Raw genomic sequence first — 22,644 nt, 5'->3', positions numbered from 1 at the left:
TTTTCTTCACTGTCACGGATGAGCTGTGCTTTTCTCTGCTATTCCTGTTTCTTCACCAGCCTTAAATGCATGGCAAACATCAAATGGGGCCCCAAACAATTTACCCAGAATCCCTCTGTTGCCCCCTCTCTTAGCTTGTCACATATGATTAGTATGGGCTTGCTCTCCATCGGGTGAAACTGGACCAGGTTGCCCTGCACCTTATCTGCATAAACATGTTTGCAGCATCCCAGGACTTGTGACTAGAACACCTGGTTTCAGTTATAAGTGTGTGTGGGGGGGTAATTAGCACATGGATCCTTGGCAGCGGGGGGTGGTCTCTGGAGTACACACACATACCAAGCAGTACTGAGCTGTGGGGTCACTGTGGCTTGAAATCCTGTTGACTCTGGTGGGGCCCAGCCCAATGATATATATGGTAAATGACAAGTCTTTGGACTAATATATATATATATATAGACATATCTCTTTACAAAAAGAAATCTGCACTATATATAAGAAAGTTCCTCTTTAAAGTGTGTTTATGGAGTACCTGTGCTAAAACTTGTAGAAGTTTTTTACAAAGGCAGCATGCATTGATTTTGGATTAAATGAAGTCTATGGGTTATATATGCAAATTACTACAGCTATGTTTAAATTCAAAGTCACTGCTTTCATATTTGCTTTTCACTTCCATGTGTTCAGGGAAAGCAGGGTTTGACAGTAAGAAGGGGGGGGGGGGGCCGTGGGGCTGCAGGGGGAAGAAATTGGAAGGGAGCAGAGGGTAAAGGAGCTGACTCGCCAAATTTATTTTCTTTGCTAAAGCAGTAGGAGGGGGACAAATTCAAGGCAGACATCCAGTAAGTAGATTCTACACCTGGAAAATTAAAGCAAGTTTATACATTTTGCATATAGAAAAACTAATTATTGGGGGGTTGTCTTCTAATCAAGGTCATCTTATATTCAAGTAAATATGGTAAGTCTAATCACCTTAGTTTTGGTTAGTCAATGAAGCTTTACCAATTAATACCAATTGAGAATCTAGCCCAGTTCGTTTGTGCTGTAAAGAGCTGAACATTTCAAAAAGGTTTTCATTTTTATTTACTGCATTTTCTTGCTACAAGTGAATGGAGTCTTCACTAGGAATGAGAACAGGGAACTGGATCCAGGACATCTGGATTACATTCCCTTCTCTGTTGTTTACTACCTGTTTGAGCATCAGCAAGCCTACTTCTAACTCAATGCCTGTTTACCAGTGAGATATTCATCAGTACAGGAAACCCTCGCTATTTGCGGGTTCAGCATTCACCATTTCAAATATTCGCGAATGTTGAACCCGCATCTTAAATACACTTACAGGAGCTCCTCAGGAACTTCACGCTTGCCGCCACCGGTCTCCTGCCACCACCTCTGGGCTCCCGCTGTCACCAGTACAGCCATGCCCCCCTCAGCCACCAGGGGCACTGAGTTCATGATGTTCATGAACACAGTGCCGTATTTGTGGATTTCACCATTCCCGGAGATCTCCAGAATGGATCCCCTGCGAATGGCAAGGGTCCCCTGTATTTATTGGTCTGAAGGGGGGGGGGGGAAGGTGTACAACAAATGTCTGTGAAATATGTGGAAATTCTTGTAAAGTATTATTACAGTTGCTTTGAGCCTGGAAACTGAGTAATTTTTCTTTTGTCGTTCTAACATGTAGATTTAAACATTTCACCTGGAACATTAGGTAATTACATTCACTTTCTTCTATTTTGCATTTGATCCTGCTGTTTCATTTATCCTTATATATTTTATTAGTCATAGTACATTTAATCTCTTACACTACATTTCTTCCCCATACTCACTGAGTTTGTAAAGCTAGCTGTGTGCATGCTGAACACAAAACCCAAGCCAGTCCCCTAGAAAGATTTGAAACTATATCTTACCTGACTCCTGCTACACAGGCACTGTGTGTTTTAACTGAGGGCTATCCTTGTGCTTCTATTTACTGCATGTAGACTACACTCATTGACACCCTTCTCCTATCTAGAAATGGCTGATCTATGCATCTTTCTTTTTACATATCTTGCCAGCTGTTTGAATCCTGCAAAACCAAAGAATGGTTGTACACATTAAGTATTTGGGAAATGCAAGCATCTCAAATCACCAATGGTTGAAACAGCATAGGCTGTGTCCACTATCATAGTTTGGGGCTGCCTCCAAGGTCACCTCAGCTAGGGACATACATTACACATAAACCAGTTTAAGTCAGGGGTTTTCAACCTTTTTTAATAATTGTAAGCCCAGCGGCCAGACATGGATGTGGGGGCAGGGGAGGTGGTGCAGGGTGATGGGTGGTGGCATTCCATTCCTGCCCTTCCGCACTAACCCTTAGGACCTTCCCAAGTACCCCTGGGGGTATGCGTACCTCCAGTTGACAATCCCTGGTTTAAGCGATCAGAAACTGGTTTAAACCTGTAAGAGAACAGATGTTTAGTGCACATAAGCCAGTTTGAAAATGGCTGAAACTGGTTTGAGATAAACACGGTTGAATGTGGTGTCAAACTTAACTGATTTGGTTCAAATCGAAGTTTATGCAATGTCTGTCCTAGACCCCTTGCTGGTTTAAAATAAACCAGACCCCACCAGCATGCTCTCTGGGCTGGGTGGGGCTGTCTGCTCCACAGCAGAGCTGGTCCCTCCCCTCTGCTCCATGACTGGAGCTGTGGCAGAGACTGCAAGCATTTCCCTGGCTTCCCCCTGCTCCCCCCCCCCCACACTCCCTGCTAAGCAGGGATCATCCCTCCCCTCTGCCTTACACAGATACCTCTTAGCATTAGTTAGCAGACCATATGCTGGCTATGGTCTGTGCTGTGGCAGATGGGACAAAGGCAGTAGCAACAGGTAGCTGGTAATTTCCCTATGTTGTTTCCTTAATGGACTGATAAGCACTGAGTTTGGGGTGATAAACACCATAATATCAATTCCCTGCTGGATTGGTCAGGAGGGGTAGGGACCCCTCCCTAATCAGAGCATCCTGCTGGGACCTGGCCATGCCCCTTCTCAGCTCAGCACTATAGAAGAGAAGGGAGGGCTGCTCTGGCACCTCCCAGCTTCTAGCCTGAGCTACTGCAGGCATGTGCTGGCATTTCTTCAGTCCAGAGGGGATGTCTGAGCTGTTACAAACTGGTTTAGCCTAGCCAGGTTAGACTAACTTGCAAAGATTGAATCAATTTAGGCTCAGGCTTTTTGAATGTCTGTCCCTAGCCCTCCAGGATCATTCACACTAGCCAATTATATGTAACCCCTACCCTGAGTCTTGGTGGTAGTTCAGCTGTAACAGGTTTGCTGAGTTTCTGGGCATAACATCAGTCCTGCCTGATTCCTAGTTCTTTTCTTTCTATAAGAAAATTTGGAAATTAACCAGGAGTACAGGCCTTAAATCAAAATTAGATATTTGCTTGGGTATAGAGTTCAGGGCCTCTCAGATAGCATTTGGGGCAGACGGGGTGAAGTTTTCATTGACAAATACCTATGTGGTCCCCTCCACACCTTCCCCCTCCTGTCTGCCCTTCTCCACCACTTGCAACCCCCATGCCTGTCCCCTTTGGAGCCTGCTGGATCCTGTGGTACCTGTATCTCCTGTCATCTACCCCCTCTCCTCCCAACTGCCCTCCTCTGCTGTCTCCCCCTCCAGATGCTGTATGGCCAGGCCAGGGCCTGGCAACCATGTACTCCATGGAATAGAGCCAGAACCAGAGGTGACAGGTAAGCAGTAGTGGGAGGGTGTGTGGGGTAGGTGGGGGGAACCAGAGATGGGGGGGAAAGAAGGTGGCAAGAGACAGAAGCTGTGTTGGAGGGTGGGGAGGGAGGCAACAGGGGGGACAGAGGTAATGGAGGGGGCAGTTGCTGCAAATTCAACCCCAACTCTAGTTCAGGGCTGGAGTCAGAGCTGCACCAACTGCCTGCCCCTCACTTGTACTTGAATTACAAGACTGACAGGAAGGCCATCTCGGGGCCGGGTCTCAGCGTCGGCCCACCCACTTGTCTAGGGCAGTTTGCCCTGTCTCACCTGCCATGACTTGGTGTAATAAGTTAGATGTTGAATGTGGGAGGCTGCCCATTAAGTGCCTCAATGCCTAGGGCATTGTACACAGCTCCAACCTCTCCTATACAGTCCCATGACTCGCAGATGGCATCGCAAATTGGTAACAGCTCTGGTCTGAGGCTGGGCTAAACTCTGCCCCTTGCTGGGCCTCTTCCATTCTACTCTTGCACTCCACCCCCTCTCACAGGGCCTCAGTCATACTGCCCCTCACTGGGCCACTCCCAAACCACCACAGATCCATGTAGCCCCTTTGGGTCCCTCTTGGGCCCTACTCTATATGGCCCTTCCAGCTTTCCTACTGGCACTCTGGCCGGCCCACATGGAGCCCTTCAGACCCTGTGGCCACTGGCTTTATGCCTCACACTGGGCTGAACCCAGCCACTAGGCCTTCTCCAGGCAACTTGCTTCTGTTGTCACTCATATGAGGATTGGCCCATGTGCTGCCCTTCATGCGGCCCCTGCAACCCTACTCTACACCCATCACACACAGTCCTTCAAGTGCCACTGTGCTCCCTACTCTGTGTGGGCCACCACACAAATACTTCTGTCCCCTCACTAGAGGTGCTCTCTCTCTCTGCCCCTGCTGTGGGACCTCTGGGGTCTTACACCCCATGGGCTCAGGTGTCCACAGATGTGCCTACCCGCCCCCCCACATGCCTGGTACTGCTCTAAAATTACCCACTGGGTAGTGGGAGCTGGGGTTATAAGCAGGGAATCCTAATTTTCCTCTGATAAAAAATAATCCCCAAATTTTGGATATAGAAAAGTAACCCAAATTCCACATTTTTTTCCATGATTAAATGAAACAACGTACATATACATATACATATTAGTGGCATTTCATTTTAATCATGGAAAAATGTGGATTTTGGGTTACTTTTTTATATCCGATAATTGGGAATTTTTTTAGTTAGAGAAAACCAGAATTCCTAGTTATAAGGTGCCCCTGCCTGCCTTTCACTGGGAAGGTAACTGGCCTGGGATTTCTGGGGAACTACCCTGCCACAGGCATGCCCACCAGGCCATCCTTCCCCATCAGGGTGTAGTTTTTGGTCATGCCCTAGGTCCAGGAGCTTCCTGCCATCCCCATAGGTCCTGCCTTTACCTCCAAGGATGTTCTGAGCAGCCAGTTAGCCAGGTGGTGTTCTTTTAGCTGCCCATAGCAGACTGCTGGCTCAGCCTTGAGGGCCTGAGTTAAAATGGAGGCTGCTTAGCCCCCTCCTCCAATCACACAGCCCTCCTGCTGTCATGTTACCACCTCATCAGGGCTGACCTGCAGCTGCCAGCTGCCCCACTGCCACTCTAAGCCCTTAAAGTGGCAGGCACCAAAGGTGATCTGCCACAAAGACAACAGGCTTTTTTTCCCAATTTTAAATGGGTGCGGGGCAACCTCATCTTGGATTCAAGTAGATATAGTATTTTGTAGCCTCTATATTTTAGATTCATCTGGTCTAAGCAAATATGATTGGATAGTTCATTCTGTATAGTAGAATATGTTGTCTAATATTTTGAAACATGACATTTTTATGATTTCCTATAAATCAGCAGCCTGTTTTTGGCTAATAAAATGCAAACATTCATTTTTTCCAGGAATTATCAAGTCTCTAGTTCATATGTCTGTAGTATCACCTTATTTATAATAGGAAGCTTGTGCTTCCCATCTTGAATTTATTATAATGCATTTTCAGGCATCCATAAAAGATTTCATGCATGGTATACGTTCTTTTAATGGGTTATGCACCAGCTAAAAAGATCTCATACAGTAAAGCTGCCTTGCTTTTGGTCTTGTCTTGGCTTCATGATATGAAGGTCTAAGTGAGATGTTCTATTCAACATGTGTATTTTTAACAGAATTATTCAGATAACAGTTACAACTTTGAAACTCTAAGTTGTACTCTAGGGGTAGTAATTAGTAATACTGCCCCTTGGGAAACATTTATAATTGCTGTTACTTGTCACAGTTTGTGTTTTATAAACATCTTGAGCTGATTTCTAGTACTCCCATTATCCTCAAATAGATCTGCAGTGTACATATAAATGCCATGTATTCTGAGAATATTGTACTTGTATTTCAGAATGGAGTCCCCTATCTTACTCTTGTGGTGGGATGCTGTTGTATTCTGCTTCTAACAAAAGATTCCACTCTCAGGCTGCATGGAGGGATAAGGGAACTTTCCCCTTCCAATATTCAAACAGGCATGGAAAATAGTTTTGCTAATCTGATTCTTGTTTTCCAGTGCTACATGGCAGGAGTGTAACTTCAGGGATCGTTAAGGGGAAAAAGAGTTCTAAATCTTCTGATGGACAGACAGAAACAGAATTAAAGTGACTTTCTCTGAACAAACCCAGCTGACCGAATTTATGACTTTTTGTGGGGTCCCCTCTAAGCAAGGAATTTTAAAATATTGGTCAAAAATTATTGTGGCGCCTGCAGTTTCAGTGCTGGGAAACATAGCAGCTATAAGACTTAACTGCATCTAAGGCAGAATCCTCTCTATGGCTGTATATAGTACTATAATTGTTTCAGAGGAAGGTGTATGAATCACTGTAATGGGCAAATATTGAATCATTTGCCAGAGAGAGGAATTTCTTAGTAATCCCCCATCAGTCAGTTTCTGGCTTTTTCCAGGAAGCTTGAGGATTTCTCTCACTCTTTTTCTCCCCTCCCCTCTATGTAACTATGAATTTTCACATTATTCAAATACATGTTTATTATATGAAAATCTGTATATTTATGGGGGGGTTCAAAAAAGGCAGGAGCTAGACTGTTCTTAGTGGTGGCAGATGACAGAACAAGGAGCAACAGTCTCAAGTTGCAGGGAGGGAAGTTTAGGTTAGATATTAGGAAGAATTTTCTTACTAGGAGGGTAGTAAAACACTGGAACAGGTTACCCAGAGAGGTTGTGGACTCTCCATCCTTGGAGGTTTTTAAGACCCAGCTAGTAAAAGTCTTGGCTTGCATGATTTAGTTGGGGATGGTCCTGCTTTGAGCAGGAGGTAGGACTAGTCAGTGGTTCTCAACCTTTTTTGTACCAGGACTCATTTGTAAACATCACTAGCCACTTCTGACTCAGTGCCCCTCACTCCTGACCTGCTACCTCCAGGCCCCAGTCCCACAGTGGGGCAGGGTGTGTGTGTGGGGGCAGGCATTGGGGGCCCCAAGCAGCCCCTTGCAAGGCAAAAGCCACAGTTTCCCACATTTTTCTCCTTTAAAGTAAAATCCATTTTTAAAGTTTGTTGATCTGTTTTCAAAGTTTGTTCATGACCCTTTCATATATTCTTGCAATCCACTTTTGGGTCACGACCCATGGGTTGAGAAACCCTGGACTAAATGACCTCCTGAAGTCCCATCCAACCCTAATTTTCTATGATTCTGTATCAGTGATTCAGATTAAAACACAGCAGTGCAACACCCACTAGAGAGACCTTTAGAAAAGAGATCTTCTCAAGGAGTCTTTCCCGCCCACTTAAAGGTTCCTTTACATGGGCCAGATCTCTTGCTGAACTTGCTGTGTTAACTAGGCAGTTACTTCCACTGACATTCATTTTTTTGAACAAGGATAATCAGCAAATTAAAAGAACATAATGAAACGCACTGAATAAGTAAATAATATTTTATGTTAAGATTATGCAAAAATAAGATGTGCAGCAAAAGCTCTGTTATTCAGCACCCATAGGGAATAGAGGGTACTGGATAACCAAATATACCAGTTACCTGAGAGGCATCTCTGCCTCGTCGGGCCACCATCCTTCCCACCACATCTGGTGCACCAGGCTTTCACTCCCTGGTGTCAATGTGCCAGAGGACAGGGAGGGGGGCCCCACACAGGCTGCTTTACCTCAGGCCATGGCCCAAAGTCAGTGAAGTGGACTCAGTGGAACTGGAAGTGGGGCTTCTGGTTTTGCTTTTGCCGTGTTGACCAGCATGCCAGTTAATAGAACATGCTGGTTAATAAAGTGCCGGATAACACAGCTTTTAATGTACTAAGCATGGACAGAACTTCAATGGAACTTGAGTGTAAAGATCCTCGGTAGTCATTGACCCTACAACCAGAAGTTCTAACTAGTTCCAAACACTGCAGAGTGAACTACTGTATTCAGTGCCTCAACTTTTTTACTTACAACATTTGATCCTTTACTTTAGTTGAATCACAGGAAGAGCTTACCATGCTAGTTTTCTGATGTCTGGAAAAGTAAGGAGACTATTCCCATCTTACACAAGAATTCCAAGCTAAGACTGGGTGAGAATCCCCAGAAAAATAATTTAAATACCAAAAAATATTACTGTCTCCAATCAGGGAAGGAATGTTCATTTCATTTCAATTTTATGAATTTTTACTACATTAGCTTGTATTTAAAACAAACATCATTGTAAATTAGGAAGCCAAAATAATTCACTGCAACAATTTCAAAAGCTATTGACTTGAAAAAATTAGTTGAAATCAAACTTTAACCACACACATTTTCATTTTGACCAAGCTGTATTTTCCAATGAGAAGAACATTTGATCAAAAAATTCCCAAGTAGCTCAGCTGCCAGCCTCTTGTACCTTACTGTTATTATCTTTTGCATTACTATAGTATCTAGAGGTTGTGCTGGGAGTGCTGGATACACAGTAGGGCTGTGTGAAACAGCAGCATTCCGTTTCGACCAGCGTTTCAACATTTTGATGGAACAGCATTCCATTTTGAATTTTGTTTTGATTTGAAACAGCCCTTCCATTCAGTTCCATCGAAACAGTTTTGCCGTTTCAACCCTGTTTCAACATTTCACCCGGAGGATATAATGGGGAAGGACAAAACAGCCTATAGCTTTGTAATTTCTGGCTTGACTTGGACAACACTTATAGTAATGGTAGCCCCTTCTGAGGGCATGAAGCCTGCCAAGTTTCAAGGAGATAGGTGCAGGGGTTTTGGAGAAACTGCACCCCAAAGTCTTGAAAGCAAAACTTTCACATGTATGTGTTAAGCCTCAGCAGGGTCAAAACTGCAGGCATGCTAGCCCCTGCTGAGCCCACAAAGCCTGCCAAGTTTCAAGGAGATAGGTGCAGAGGTTTGGGGGAAACTGTACCTCATGCGTGGACAAGCAAAACTTGTGACATGGGTGACTGTGTATGTTAAGGTGCAGCAGGGAGAAAGCTGCAGGCTAGCTAGTCCCTGCAGAGGCCACAAAGCCTGCCAAGTTTCAAGGAGATAGGTGCAGGGGGAGTCTGGGTTCTGGGGCCCTGCACCTCTAGCTGCTGACAAGCAAAACTTATATCATGGGCGCTTGTGCAACTGTGTCTGTCTTGAGGAAGAGGGGGCTGAAAACTGCAGGCCTGCTAGCCCCTGCTGTGGCCATGAAGCCTGCCAGCTGTTAAGGAGATACGTGCAGGGGGGTTCTGGGGACCTGCACCCCTAGTGGCTGACAGGCAAAACTTGTGATGTGGGTGCCTGTGCAACTGATTGTCTGTCTTGGGGCAGAGGGGGGTAAAAACTGTAGGTTGCTAGGCCTTGCTGCGGCCACAAGGTTGGCTACAAAGGACCAACTCGCAGGATCATCATAAAATTCTAGTTTATTAGATGGATGCAAAAGTCAGATCATAAACCTTGGGGCTGATCCCCTCGAACACACACACATTCATGCATACACACACACTCACAGTAGCTAGCTATGAACACTAAGCATTGGTGTGTATCCCCTTACTTCTCCCCAAGCACTGGAGTCCTCTGTCGGTGGCCAGTCGGGGCTTCTTTCATTGTGATGTTGCTTCAGAAGGGGGTCACTGGCTGGTCCTTCTGGCTGGACAGGCAAGGTGCTGGTCAGGTCAAAGAGGGTGCCATTAGGGGTCATTCTTCACTTCCTTTTATTCCTTTCTGGCAGACTATGGTGACTCCCCAATTCTCGGGCTTACCCAATCCAGGGGTCATTGACCTCATGGGATGTCCCCCTTGGTGGCTGCTGGATGGCAGCTGTGAGCCCCAGAGGTCACGTCCACGAGTACGTGCAGTCTCGGGAGTCTGTTGATGAATTTTGATTAATTCACTGCCATAATGAATAGGGCTCTGGGAGCAGTTGATGGGGGGATATTCAGTCCCAAGAGTTGGTTTCCAGCGTTCATTAGTTCAAACCAGGGCTTATGTACCTAAAACAGTGAGTTTCAAAGAGTTCCCAGCTCTGTATTGAATCTTTCTCCTCCTCAGTCTGTGGTTTGGTAGGTTTAATCCTTGTACACGAACTCATTATTGTAGCTAGCTACTGTGTTGCACAATCAATCATGATTCACTTAGGGACCAGCTCAATACAGGGAGGTGGTGGTTTGATTCCTGCCCTTGCTAACATTGTTATATGGTGCAACTTACTTTTAAACATAAAGTATGTTTGTTACATAGTTAAGGTGTACTTGTAATAAAAATATGTTTTGTAGGTGCTTTTATGCGTGAAAAATAGTATTCTGCACTGGTATGTCTCCCCCTCATTGTATTTGGTCTATTTGTTGTATGTGCCATGGCATTTCACCCTTTTATATGTTATGCTTTTTAACTTTGTAACAAATGTACTTTATGTTTAAAAGTAAGTTGTACCACATAACAATGTTAGCAAGGGCAGGAATCATCATCCAATCCATAACTGGGGCATTCTTTCACTGATCTTCTCCAAAGATGAAGTACTATTGAGGACTGTTGTTTGCATAAGCAGAAACACTGGTGGCATCAGCAGGCATATCTACACGAGACGTTTACTGCCAAGTGGACTAATTAGCTTTGCAGTAAATGTCTCATGTCTACACATGAGGCCCTATTAGGCTGTAGGAAACTAATTAACTCCACAGCAGGGTAGTACTTGTAAATACAAGTAATATCCTGCTGCAGAGTTTTTTACTCCACAGCAGTGCACGTGTAAATGCTGATGTGGCTGGCTGGGGCACAAAGTTGCTTCTGTGCAGGGGCTGCCTGCCAGCTAGCCCTGCACTGAAGTACCCTGGTGCCCCAGCCAGCCCTTCAGCAGCACATTGAGCCAAGTTGGAGCAGTCCTGGGTTGGCAGACTGAACCCCCCTGACCCCGTCCCCAAGGCCTCCTCCCAGCTGGGGCTGCTCCAACCTAGAACAATGTGCTGCGGTCCCGGGTGCATGTTCAAATGGCACGCCTTGAAACAATAAACTCTGGAAAGATATGCACCAGAGTTTATTGCTTTGCATAAATAGCACATGTAGACATGCTCAGTCAGTGCTTTTCTGGGGAAAAGATTGGTATTATGCTGCAGCCGAGGCTGCAGTAAGCTTTTAGAGGGCAATGTGGGAGCTTCCTGCTGTGGCAGTTCAGTGTCTCAGGTTAAGTTGAGAAAATTAAGGAGGATAGGGTTTTGATGCTAGTTTTCCTCACCCTGCTTATTCTTTGTGTAATCTACTGTTGGTGGTGGTGCTAAGTGCATGCCTATTTCTTGCAGTTAGACAGTTTTTAGCCCATTTCAGGAAGTGCCATATTCACACAGAGTTGCACCCTATAGACTAGAGTTGCACCCTATAGCCTAGAGTTGCACTCTACAGACTTACTGAATCAGAGCTGCATCTAGAAATCAGTGACATAAGATACATCTCTGATTCAGTAAGTCTATAGCGTGCAGCCCTAATGGGCATTCTGCCTGACATCAGACAAACATAGCTAACTACCTCTTTTGCTCATTGGATGTTTATGTGAGTTTTTTTGGGGACGAAGAACCAAAAATACCAGTATGTACACACCGCAAATAAAAGCATGCCAATCAGCTTTCTCTCTTTTTTTACTTCCTGCTTCATTTCAGTTTGACCAATGCATTTTAAGTATGCAAATAATTTCCTGCCTTTAGTTTGGCCTGTGGGACTTCAATATGTAAATAAAGAGAGGAAAAAGACAAGCAAGAAAAGGAAGATTTGGGTTATGTGTATCAGAAATATATATAGATAAAGAAACGATAAAGAAAAATCAATGTCTGTAATGTCTGCTGTAGCAGGTAGCCCTACCTGGGCTGCTTGTTAAATTGGTATACATCAGGCTGGTCATGCCTGTAAGCATCCTGTTTGGTTAAGAGGGGCAGCAGAGCCCCTATTTAAGCCTACCACAACCATTAGGCTGTGAAAGGTATTCAACAGATTTTCTCAGATATTTGCCTTGTTCTTGTATGTTCTGCTCTTGGCCCCTGGCTTTCAGACATAGCTGCTGAGCTCATCTTTTTGCTTGCTTGTGTAACTTCAATTCCAAACCTCACCTACAAATATTTCAGTAGCATGCCCAGTCCAGAGAGGGAGGTGGAACACAAGGAGGAAAGAGAGAGAAAAAAAGAGGAAGAAGAATTACCATTGATACCACAACTCTTTGTGTACTGTCTTGTTGTAGAATAACTTATAAGAAGCCATTAGCAGACTGTATTTTGTATCTTTAATTAAACTGATGAGCATTCCTTTAGGGGGAAATATGCTATTGAACTGTGAGGGTTTAATTATTACTTTGTTAATGTTACCATAAAAAATGTTTTCCACATTGCTGACTAACTCATATTTGCTATAGAATTAAATGTGAGAAATAAAATCATGGCCTTGATTTATATTTTCATAAATCTCAGCCCCATAGACATAGGCAAACCTGAATAATGATGTGTTGACAGAGTGTTCACTGTGGTTTCAATTGCTACTACTTGGGCACATCTACACATGAAAATAATGTGAAGCAATTAACTGTGGAGGTTATTGTTGTTTGAATGTGCGCCCAGGACCATAGTACATTAAACCAGGGCAGAGCAGCCGTGGCTAGCAGGGGACCCAGGAGGGCCAGTCTGCCAGTTGGGCTGCCAGTTTTGCCTCAGCCAGCCCAACATGCTGCAGTTGGGCTGGCTGAGGCAAAAGAGAGCTGTAGATGCTTCCCTTGAGTTGCACAAAACAGTTGCATAGAATCTCAGGCCCATTTGAATTGACCCTTGTTGTAACATGCAATGCAGTCATGAATCTCAGGTGATGGGCAGGACTGTTCAGTGAATGCAGAATGAAGTTCTTAACCAGCCTAAGAAATTGGTAATTGTTTGGTGGTTTGGTATGGGAAGTGAACCAGTCCTGGAAAATTAATTTAAATTTTCATATTTGCCCACCCTGAAGTTTCCAGGCATACAACATTAGCCTTTATGTTCCATAGTTGGTACTCCATTTCTATTGAAACAATTTCCAGAATGGCCATCTTGTCACAAACACACCTAAATTGAGAGGTAGCATATGTTTTGACGCTTATTTATTTGTTAGGTTGGGGAGGTAAGATGCTCATATATAGGAAGGTAGGTAGTTAGGGCCTTGTTACATGTTGCACTTTGAGCTGCTTAAATGTTGATTGATGTTAGTGCTAGCTCAAGTTTGGAGCAGTCACACCTTGGCCATTTGTAGATCTGCTCACTATTTTCTAAACCTTGTTAACTGATTTGCATCACACAGTCTGAATCAAACTTCAATTCAAATTAAGGGTTAATAGATGATTGTCACGGCAGGGTCCTTCAGGAGGGCCGTGATCTCCCTGAGGTCCCTCTCACCATGTCAAGTCCGGCCCAAGGCACCCTCTTATTCTCGCCCGCCACGTCTTTGATGTTCAGTAAGTTCGGGAGGCTGCCTTACACTTTCTTGGGAACGGCTAATCGGGACCTCCGTCCCCGTGGTCCCCCGTGTTCTCCTGGACCCCCCCGGGGTCTCCCTGTACGACGGGTGCTCCCCAGGCCCCCTAGCCTTAGGGCCCTGCGTGGCTCCTACCAACCCCTAATACCACGCCCCAAGCCTTGCAGATGTTCTGGACGTTGTCCTGTCGCAACTCAACTCGCCCGCTCCCTCAGGCCTACTCTGTATGCTCTATGGAAGTGCCCCCTCCTGGGCTCTCCCTCTCTGTGCCCACTCCGGGCTCTCTCTAGTATACTGCCCCTCTCTTGGGGCTCTCGAGGCCGACTTTAGGCCTTCTTTAAAGTGTTGTCCCTTTCAGGAACCCTTATCCTCTCTGGGACTTCATAATCGAGCCCTACGGTCTCTTAGGCCCACCGCACTGCTAACCTCCCTCCTCTGGGCACACCGTGCTGCTATCCCCTCTTGCCGGGGACCACCGCCGCACTTTGCCCTTCTCCTGGGCTCTGTACTGCTAACCCCTTTTGTCAGGGTCCACCGCAGCACCCTGCCCCTGTCTGAGGTCTATTGCAGCACTAGCCTACTACCAGGGCTTGCTACGCCCATCCTGGGCTTTGCATTAGTCCCCCTTCTCTGGGACTTTCTGTGCCCACGCTAGGGCTCCTCAACAATACTGCCCCCTCTCTGGGGCTTGCTACACCCTCTTGGGCTCCTAATGATACGGCCCCCCTCTGGGGCTTGCTGCGCCCCCCTTGGGCGCCGGGGTCCTCACGCTCTGCCGTGAGGCCCCTTTAAGGATACTGCGCCCTCACTAGCGCCGGGGTTCCCTCTGAGTATGTTGCACCCTTGCTGGCGCTAGGGCCCCACACCCCTGTGGGTCCCTTGGGGTTCAGCCGCTCCTCTCTGAGCTTCACTGACCCCACAACTCTGCCCTGCAACTCTCAGGGCCTAGTGCACCCTCACTGGCGCCGGGGTCCTCACTTTACCGTGAGCCCCCTATGAGGCCTCTTCCAACCCCTACAGCCTCACCCAAACCACCGGTGTAATGGCAAAGCAAAACATACTGCAAGCCTCCGGGCTACAACTAAAACATATGGCACCTAGCCACTACAAAGTAAGCCGCCTGGCTATAACTTAGCACCATTGCTCCAACCTTCGGAGTTCTCATGAGCTGTATTTGCCATCCCGCACCTTCCCATATCCCGGCAGAGGGAACTCCTGCCCCTCCGGCTGCTAGCAGAAAACTCTCTCCATCCTGGCCTTGGCTCTGGGCTTTATAGGAGCCAGGCCCTGCCCCTTAGGGTTAGCTGACTACCGTCAGGTGCAGCCGCTTATTATCTGGAGTTGCCCTAGCAACTCACAGCCGGGCTCATTACCCCTGTCAAGACTTCCCTACAGCAGTTTCCCTTCTCTAGGAGCGGGGCAGCGAGGTGCCCCGCGACAATGATCAAGTCGGTTTGCCCCCTTCTTCACAGGCCAGTAGCCCATATGCTTGGGCAAGGCTGGGGCCTTAGTCAGGAAACTGATACTTAGTCACAGTAAGATGTTGTTGGCACATTTGATTTTCTGAAGGTATTACTTTGTGCCCGATAACCTCTGTTGTCTTGCAAAAACCCAATTTAGTTTCCCTTAAGGGCACTGATATTTGCAATGCTTATCTGCGTTCCTAAGGAATGCTTATCTGAGTTCCTAAGGACTGTTTTTCCTAAAAGCAATACAATATATACATGTTAATAAATACAGTTTAAATTGCCTAATTTGGACCACACTAGTCTGCATTAACTTTAATCCAATGAAGATTAGTTAATTAGTTCTGACTGGAGCCAATTTTAATTCAGAATACAGATGTATTTAGTGATGGCTGTAGTCTGGAATAAACCTAGAAAAATGTAATGTTGGCAAACAGGAGCCTAAGAGCTATAGCTGTGAGTTGCCACTACAGATCTTATGATTCAGGCTCCTATCCCTGCTCTAGTTGGGGGCATATGAGAGAGAGATTGGGGGGGTGGAGGAACATGAACCTGGGAGGAGGAAAATAAATGGGCTGGAGGTGGGTAATGAAATGGGAGGTGGAAAGGAAATGGGGGTGGGGAAAGGGCGGGGAAATAAAGGAAGTCAGCCACTGAAGGACAAAATAAAAAGAATTAAAAATATAAATAGAAGGGAAGTAAATTAAGGAGGTCTCCTGTTTCAATAAATTGGGATTTGGGATTTAAGTGTTGGGGGTGTTGGTTGCTTCCCAGGGTGGCTGGGAAGTGGAAGTGGTAAGGGGAGGTGCATTTGGGGGAGCAGCTCCCCTGCCCCATGAAGGAAGCACCAGTTCTTGGGGACCTGATCCAGCCCCCTATCTTCTTTCCCGCCTACCCTCCCCAGATCCCACTTCTGGACCTGTCCGTGCCCTGCAACCTGGCTAGCTAGTAGGTTGTTTGCATGGGATTGCAACACTGGGGGTAGGAAGGTCACACCTTCTCCAGGAGCAGGAGGAGGAGTTGGCTTGTGCCAGAACTGCCCCCCTCCACCCCCTGTGGCGATAGAGTTCAGGGGGTGGAAAGTTTGTCCACACAGAACTGGAGGGTGGGGGGACAGGACACTGCATCCTGGGATGCTGAAGAACTGCAACTTGGGCAGGTCATCTGGGGTGAGTGGCCACACACTAATGGAATATGAGCTCGGTAACACAGATCAGCAATAAACCTGCCCTGGAGTGGTATAACTTTAAGGTTTCTAAATTGTGCTTAAAAATAATTTCAGGTGCTAAATTGTGAACAATTTATGGGTTAAGAGCTCCAGGAGCTGCCTAAAGTTAATGTGTAAGAGGGCCCTTAGAAGGAATGGATGAGGCACTGTAAGTGGTCTGTATTATTTTTTTAAGTGTCTGAATAGATGCATATGTAAGATTCTGATTGGGTGTGCCAATACAGAAGTTACCAGTGTTTGAAGACTCAGACATGGAGACAGATGCTCTTTTCTCCCTTTGCCAGATCAGCTCTATTGCCCATGCCATGGGGATGTACTGTTAACCTTTAGACTCTTAGTTCCACTTTAGTTCTGTTGTTCCATACTGACATAAATGCGCTTGTTAGGCTTTGTTTGAAGTTGTTAGCAGGAAACATCTGGATCCACTAGACCTGCAGATCTTTTAAGGGTAACAGAGTGAGTAAAAATATAGGTCAAAGGCCAAGGGGCCACTTGAGCCCAGTAGCCCACTGAGAAAACATGGTTAAAACAGGGTTAGTTTCTGTAGTAACAAGGCGAATGTCATGATTACCATTATGTCCAGCTGTCTTTGGCTCTGCAGCTTAAATTGCTAGGTACTTATTTGTGTCTGGGCCAAGAAGGGGATGGCCTTTCATATGAATCCAGAACAAGGTTCAAACTCTGGAGCTCTAGGCTGCTTGTACACACCATGGTGGTTTAATTCTGTTTAGTTCTCCCTAAATTGAAACAGTGGGTTTTTAAAAACACTGCTTCAATTTAGGGAGAATTAAACCAAACTAAACCCTCATGGCATGTACACAAGGGTGGAGGCCTGATTCTTACTTGCCTCTTGGGCGGAGGTCCTGGGGGGGGAAAGCTGGCAGTGGGCTGAGCAGTAGGGCTGATTGAGGCTTTTGACTGTGCTTCTGATCTAGAGAAGCTTTGGATGCTGAGGATCAAAGCGCTGGCTTCGTTAGGCTTTCCGAAGTGGTTCAGAGTTTCTGAAGCACTTTGGAAAAGCTTTGAAGCCACTTCCGAGATCCAGCCATAGGGTATAATGGGGAATCAATTAAAATCTATAACTTTGTTGTTTTTTGTCTGATTTGGATGAAGCTTACAGGGATAGTAGTCTCTGCTGAGCGCATGAAGCCTGCCAAGTTTCAAGAAGATCGGTGCAGGGGTTCAGGGACAACTGTACCCCAAATTCTTGAAAGCAAAACTTGTGTCATGTCTATGTGTTACAACACAGGGTGGTGAAAACTGCAGGGGTGGTAGCCCCTGGTGAGGCCAGAAAGCCTGCCAAGTTTCAAGAAGATTGGTGCAGGGGTTTGGGGGGAGCTGCACCTCAAGTTGCTGACAGGCAAAACTCGTTACACAGATGACCCTGTGTGTGTTAAGGCGCAGCAGGGTGAAAGCTGCAGGGATGGTGGCCATGAAGCCTGCCAGCTGTCGAGGAGATAGGTGCAGGGCTTCTGAGTTCTGGGGCCCTGCACCTCTAGCTGCTGACAGGCAAAACTCATGACATGTGTGCTTGTGCAACTGTGTCTGTCTTGTGGGGGGGGGCGGGAACTACTGCAGGCCTGGCTGCTAAGCTACTGTGTTACCAGTTATCAATCAATCATGACTCAGGGACCAGCTCAATACACAGTTGCTAGCTAATGTAACCCATTAATTAGCATCAATTAACACCTACAAAACCCCACACTAAGGAGAGGAAAGAATCAATACAGACAATCAACTGCTCCAAGACAGAGACAGTCAGTTGCACAGGTACCCATGTCACGAGTTTTGCCTGTCAGCAGCTTGAGGTGCAGTTCCCCACAAACCCCTGCACCAATCTTCTTGAAACCTGGCAGGCTTTCTGGCCTCACCAGGGGCTACCACCCCTGCAGTTTTCACCACCCTGTGTTGTAACACATAGACATGACACGAGTTTTGCTTTCAAGAATTTGGGGTGCAGTTCCCCCTGAACCCCTGCACCAATATTCTTGAAACTGTGCAGGCTTCAGGCTCTCAGCAGAGGCTATCATCCCTGAACGTTTCATCCAAATAAGACAAAAATCAACAAAGTTATAGATATTTCATTGATTCCCCATTATACCCTATGGCCAGATCTCCAAGGCGGCTCCGAAGTTTTGGAGCCGCTTTGGCCGGATTGAAGCAGAAACCTGGTCTGGAGATCCCTGACAACTGAAGCTGGATCAAATAGCTGTCCCTGAACTGTGCAGGGGTCCCCCAGGTGGCACCCGCTTGCTGGTATCCAGCCTAGGCGGTTCTGGGGGGCACCTCAGCCACAGAAGGAAGCATCGCCCCATCTGCAGCCATGAAGGGAAGCACTGGGGCCCTGCACAGCACAGACAGGCAGGCAGGCTCCGGGGAGAAAAAAAAAAAGATCAGGCTTGCCGCTTCTTTTTTTCTTCAGTGGAGCCTGCCTAAATGGGCTGCCACTGGTGTCCCACAGCCCCTGAGCTGTGCAGGGCCTGCCAAGCCCTGAGCACGTTCTCTTCCAGTGCCCTATGCACTGTTGCACTTTGTAAGGTAGCAAACTAAAACACCTTGAAGGCGTCTTATCTTGCTACGTATCAAAGTCATTTAAAGTAGAATACGCTGCTGAACGTGCAAACAGCAACGCCATTAAAGCGGTGCAAAAGGGCATTTAAGCTTCTTTAAATGCCAGTTTTGTGGCTTGTACAAAGGCCCCTAGTGAGCTTCCTTAAATGTCCTGCCCCTTTGTCCCACTAGCAAAACTCTGGGCATTATACTTATTCATTTATTGATATGATTTATCAATATTACTTATTTATTGGTATAGTTATTTATCGATTGATATGATTTTACATGTTTGCCAAAAAGTAAGCAAACAAAACACCCCACCATCACTCCTCAGGGCTGCCTAATTTTCCTTATTTTTAAGAATAAGAAAATATCTAAAAACTGTAGGAGCCTATTAGGCCAGTTTCCAATACTAAAAATATTTCATTCCAACTTGCCGCTTCACTAAGCTTATTTGTGCCCTTTGACTTTTAACCTTCACTCTTTGTTTCACGGCACCTACTCTTTCAAGTTGCCTCCTCATGGACACTTATTAATCACCCTCCTCTTTCTCCAGAAAATTCCTGCCATGTGTCTTATTTATGAAACGATGCTATTCCATGTATTGCTTTTGCTTGCTTGCATATTTCTCTAGATTCTACCCCTTGTGCCTATAGGGCTCAGAAGTGAAACAAAGCTGCTGGGTGCCCAGAGCAGCTGTGATGCATGGGGGCAGCAGCTATTTTCAGTTGCCACCATCTGCTGGCATGATTATGCAGCTGTGGCAACAGCAGGCTTTTTCTGCCTCCCCCACCTCCTTTCGCCCCCACCACTAGATGGTGTCCAGGATAGCTGCCCCCATCACCCTGCCCTAGTTACACAACTGACAAGGCTCAATCCTGCAAATTAGCAAACATTTTCCTTGATATCATAGTGCCTTCTATTGTGTGAAAGTAATGGGAGTAGAGTGTTCAGCAGCACCTGACAGTATCAGGCCCCACTGTAAGCCTTGAACCAAGCCACTACAGATGGACATATTTCTAGACACATGCACAAAGATAGACATATGGGACAGATTTACAGCCAGTATAAATTCTCAGAGCTCTCCATAGCTCTGGCAAATTTGTGCCAGCTGAAGATCTGGAAGAAAACTTGCATCATTTGTAACGGCAAGAGTGGGGAAATTTCAGAAATCATCTTAAAAATACATAAGTAAAACATAAGCAGTCATAGTAGAGAATTAAAATTTTTGATGGGCTTTTACTGTTTCCTAGTAATTGAAAGATATTTAAAGGTCCTGAATTTATGTTTATAGTGCATGAAGAAACAGGACTTCACAACTCAGCAGGACAGTATGGTAAAGTCCCTACACAGTGCATTGTCTTTATTGAAGAAAGACTCTCTCTGCTGCTTGGAAATTTAAGTTGCCCTCGTCTCCTCTCTTTCAGGAGCTGAACTAGAAGCTTGCTCCTTGAGTCAGGGCCCTGGACAACCAGGGAGAATTGGGGACTAAAAGGCCAGGGTCTCAGAGTGGGAAGGAGTCAGACCTTCCCGCAACCCTGGCTTCAGGAGGCACTCTTAGAGACCAGACAAGGCTGCAGTGGTCTCAACCATCACCATAATTATACTATCATCAGGTGATCAAGATGTTAGGTTGAGTGGAGGATAGTAAACTCAACACAACATACCAACAAAACATGATGATGTTGCAAACTAAACATTATTATCATACAGAAATCTGTCTTGCTGGAAAACGTCTGAGGAAGAAACATTATAATGGTGAAATGAAAATCTGATGTGTTGTTCTAGTTAAAAAGCTACATCCCACTGTGTTTGTGACATTATAAGGGTTTTTATTTTGTGATTACTGTTTTGATATTTTTACCTTGTCATTAAGATCATAAAAAAGATATCAAGTCTTGCCTGTTCTGTGAAGTACTCTGATAAATAGGACGTATGCTATTCTACATTTGCTCTGTATTCTTTGGTACAGTATTTAAACCTGCGACTACTTTTCTCTGTTAGACACTAACCTTTTTACTCCAGGGACTTTTTCATGTACAGCTTGCTTATTGATATAAGAATAGTAATTTAATTGCGGAAAGGGAGAGAGATCCTTTTAATTCATCATGATCAACAGGAGTATCAATGAAGATGTATACATCACTAGTTTTACATAACACTAGTTTTATAACTTTACTTCCACCTCCCTGCTTTTTGGTAATTTGTTTGGAACTTTTTTCTTGCTTAGATGATGCATTTCTCAAAAGCAGCTATTTTCTGACTCTGATATCTGGCATTCTTTAGATGGACAAAATATCTTTGTCTTTTCTGTCTTCTATGCTCCCTTCTTATTCTAACCCCCACCTTCACAGCAAAGCTAGTCTATGTATCCTGGCTGATCTTAACATGGACAGATCTAGGATTTTGAAAAGTGGGGTGCAGCTGGTGTGGTGCATCATTAAATATAACAAAACACATATTTTTCTCCAGGTAAGAAGAAACTAGAAGCTTTACCAATAAACTAGGGACCTAGGACTGTATTATTCAGTTTAACATTGATGCAAAACAAATATACTATTGGAATTAGTTAAAAACTGTTGGCAAGGCTGTGAAATAGGTGCTACATTACCTGAGCAAGAGGAGCAGCTAACTGACAGCAGACTTGCAGAGCAAAGGATAGCTTGATCAGTGGAACATCAAGACCATTAATAAAGAGAGCAGGTCATTAACACCTGTGGAATGCAGAGTTTAAAAGGAATCAGATAAATTTTAATGAGCCATGAAGTCAATTGACTCCCTCAGTGCTGCCTGAATAGAAATATTGCTGCCACTGCCCGGTGGTCAGTTTTAAACCTTTGGGTGGAGAAGCAATCAAACGGGGTGCAACTGCACCAGTGAGCACCCCCTGGATCCACCCCTGGATCTCAGTCTGTGCTGCTACCTCAGTTCACAGCATACCCATGGTGCTCTAATGTAGAGATGACTCTGGCACACACCATGGGACTCCACACACAATGAGGGTCACAGACTGTGAGACATCAAACAGTGTATTAGGAATAAAGAAAGAAAAGAAGTTATGAGCTGCCATGGAAAACACCAATTAAGGAAATTAGAGATTTGATGATGTTATTATACCTGGTTTGTGATGACCCAGGCTCATTCTTCACTGGCTTTTGAACTATGTTAATGGGGTTTTGTTTTGTTAGTGATGATGGTTGTGGTGCGGGGGATTCCCCACCCCCCCAGAAAAGAAGATAGTGGAGTGTTCATTTTTGTAGCCTTTTTTTCTTTTTGGTTCCTTACAGTTATAATCACACACTTAAATATTCACACCCCATTTTTTTTCTGTTGTCAGGTGCATAAAGGCAAGCTTATTCTTCAATTTGGGTATAATGCCTCAGAAAGGATGCAGTTCAATGCCCACTGAAATCAGAGGAAAGCACTGCAAAGATTTAAAAGAATCTAAAGTATCTTCTTTTTTCTGTTTTTTTCAAAAGTCTGGATGTTTCGTAACCTTGCTGATGAATTGATTTAAAACTCAAATTAAATTCTCTTCTGGAGTTGCCCTTTTTGGAAGTTAGATGTGTAATCAGTGGATTTATTTCAGCAAAAGGTATTTGGCCTGTTATGTGTTCTGAATAAATGCATTCTCAGTGATTTGTGCAGAGCACAGGGTTTTGTATGTGGATAGTGTTTGCATTGGCAGTGTTCTTTGTCATTTCTACCATGTCTTTTATCTAA

General features: G+C 45.3%; 1 protein-coding gene across 1 annotated transcript in view; it reads left to right on the top strand.

Annotated features, from left to right (window-relative positions):
- Positions 1–22,644, top strand: part of ST8SIA1 (ST8 alpha-N-acetyl-neuraminide alpha-2,8-sialyltransferase 1) — a 166,176-nt gene that overhangs the window by 84,182 nt on the left and 59,350 nt on the right. Inside the window, exons 6-7 of the mRNA XM_025208544.1 lie at positions 1,682–1,708; positions 3,659–3,729. Coding sequence (XP_025064329.1) covers positions 1,682–1,708; positions 3,659–3,729 — 98 coding nt within the window. The remainder of the gene's footprint in view (positions 1–1,681; positions 1,709–3,658; positions 3,730–22,644) is intronic.

This window comes from Alligator sinensis, unplaced genomic scaffold (genome assembly GCF_000455745.1).
Source record: "Alligator sinensis unplaced genomic scaffold, ASM45574v1 scaffold517_1, whole genome shotgun sequence".
NCBI classification, from domain to species: domain Eukaryota; kingdom Metazoa; phylum Chordata; order Crocodylia; family Alligatoridae; genus Alligator; species Alligator sinensis.
Note: the sequence above shows the minus strand (reverse complement) of the source record. Positions and strands in the feature narration are given on the sequence as shown.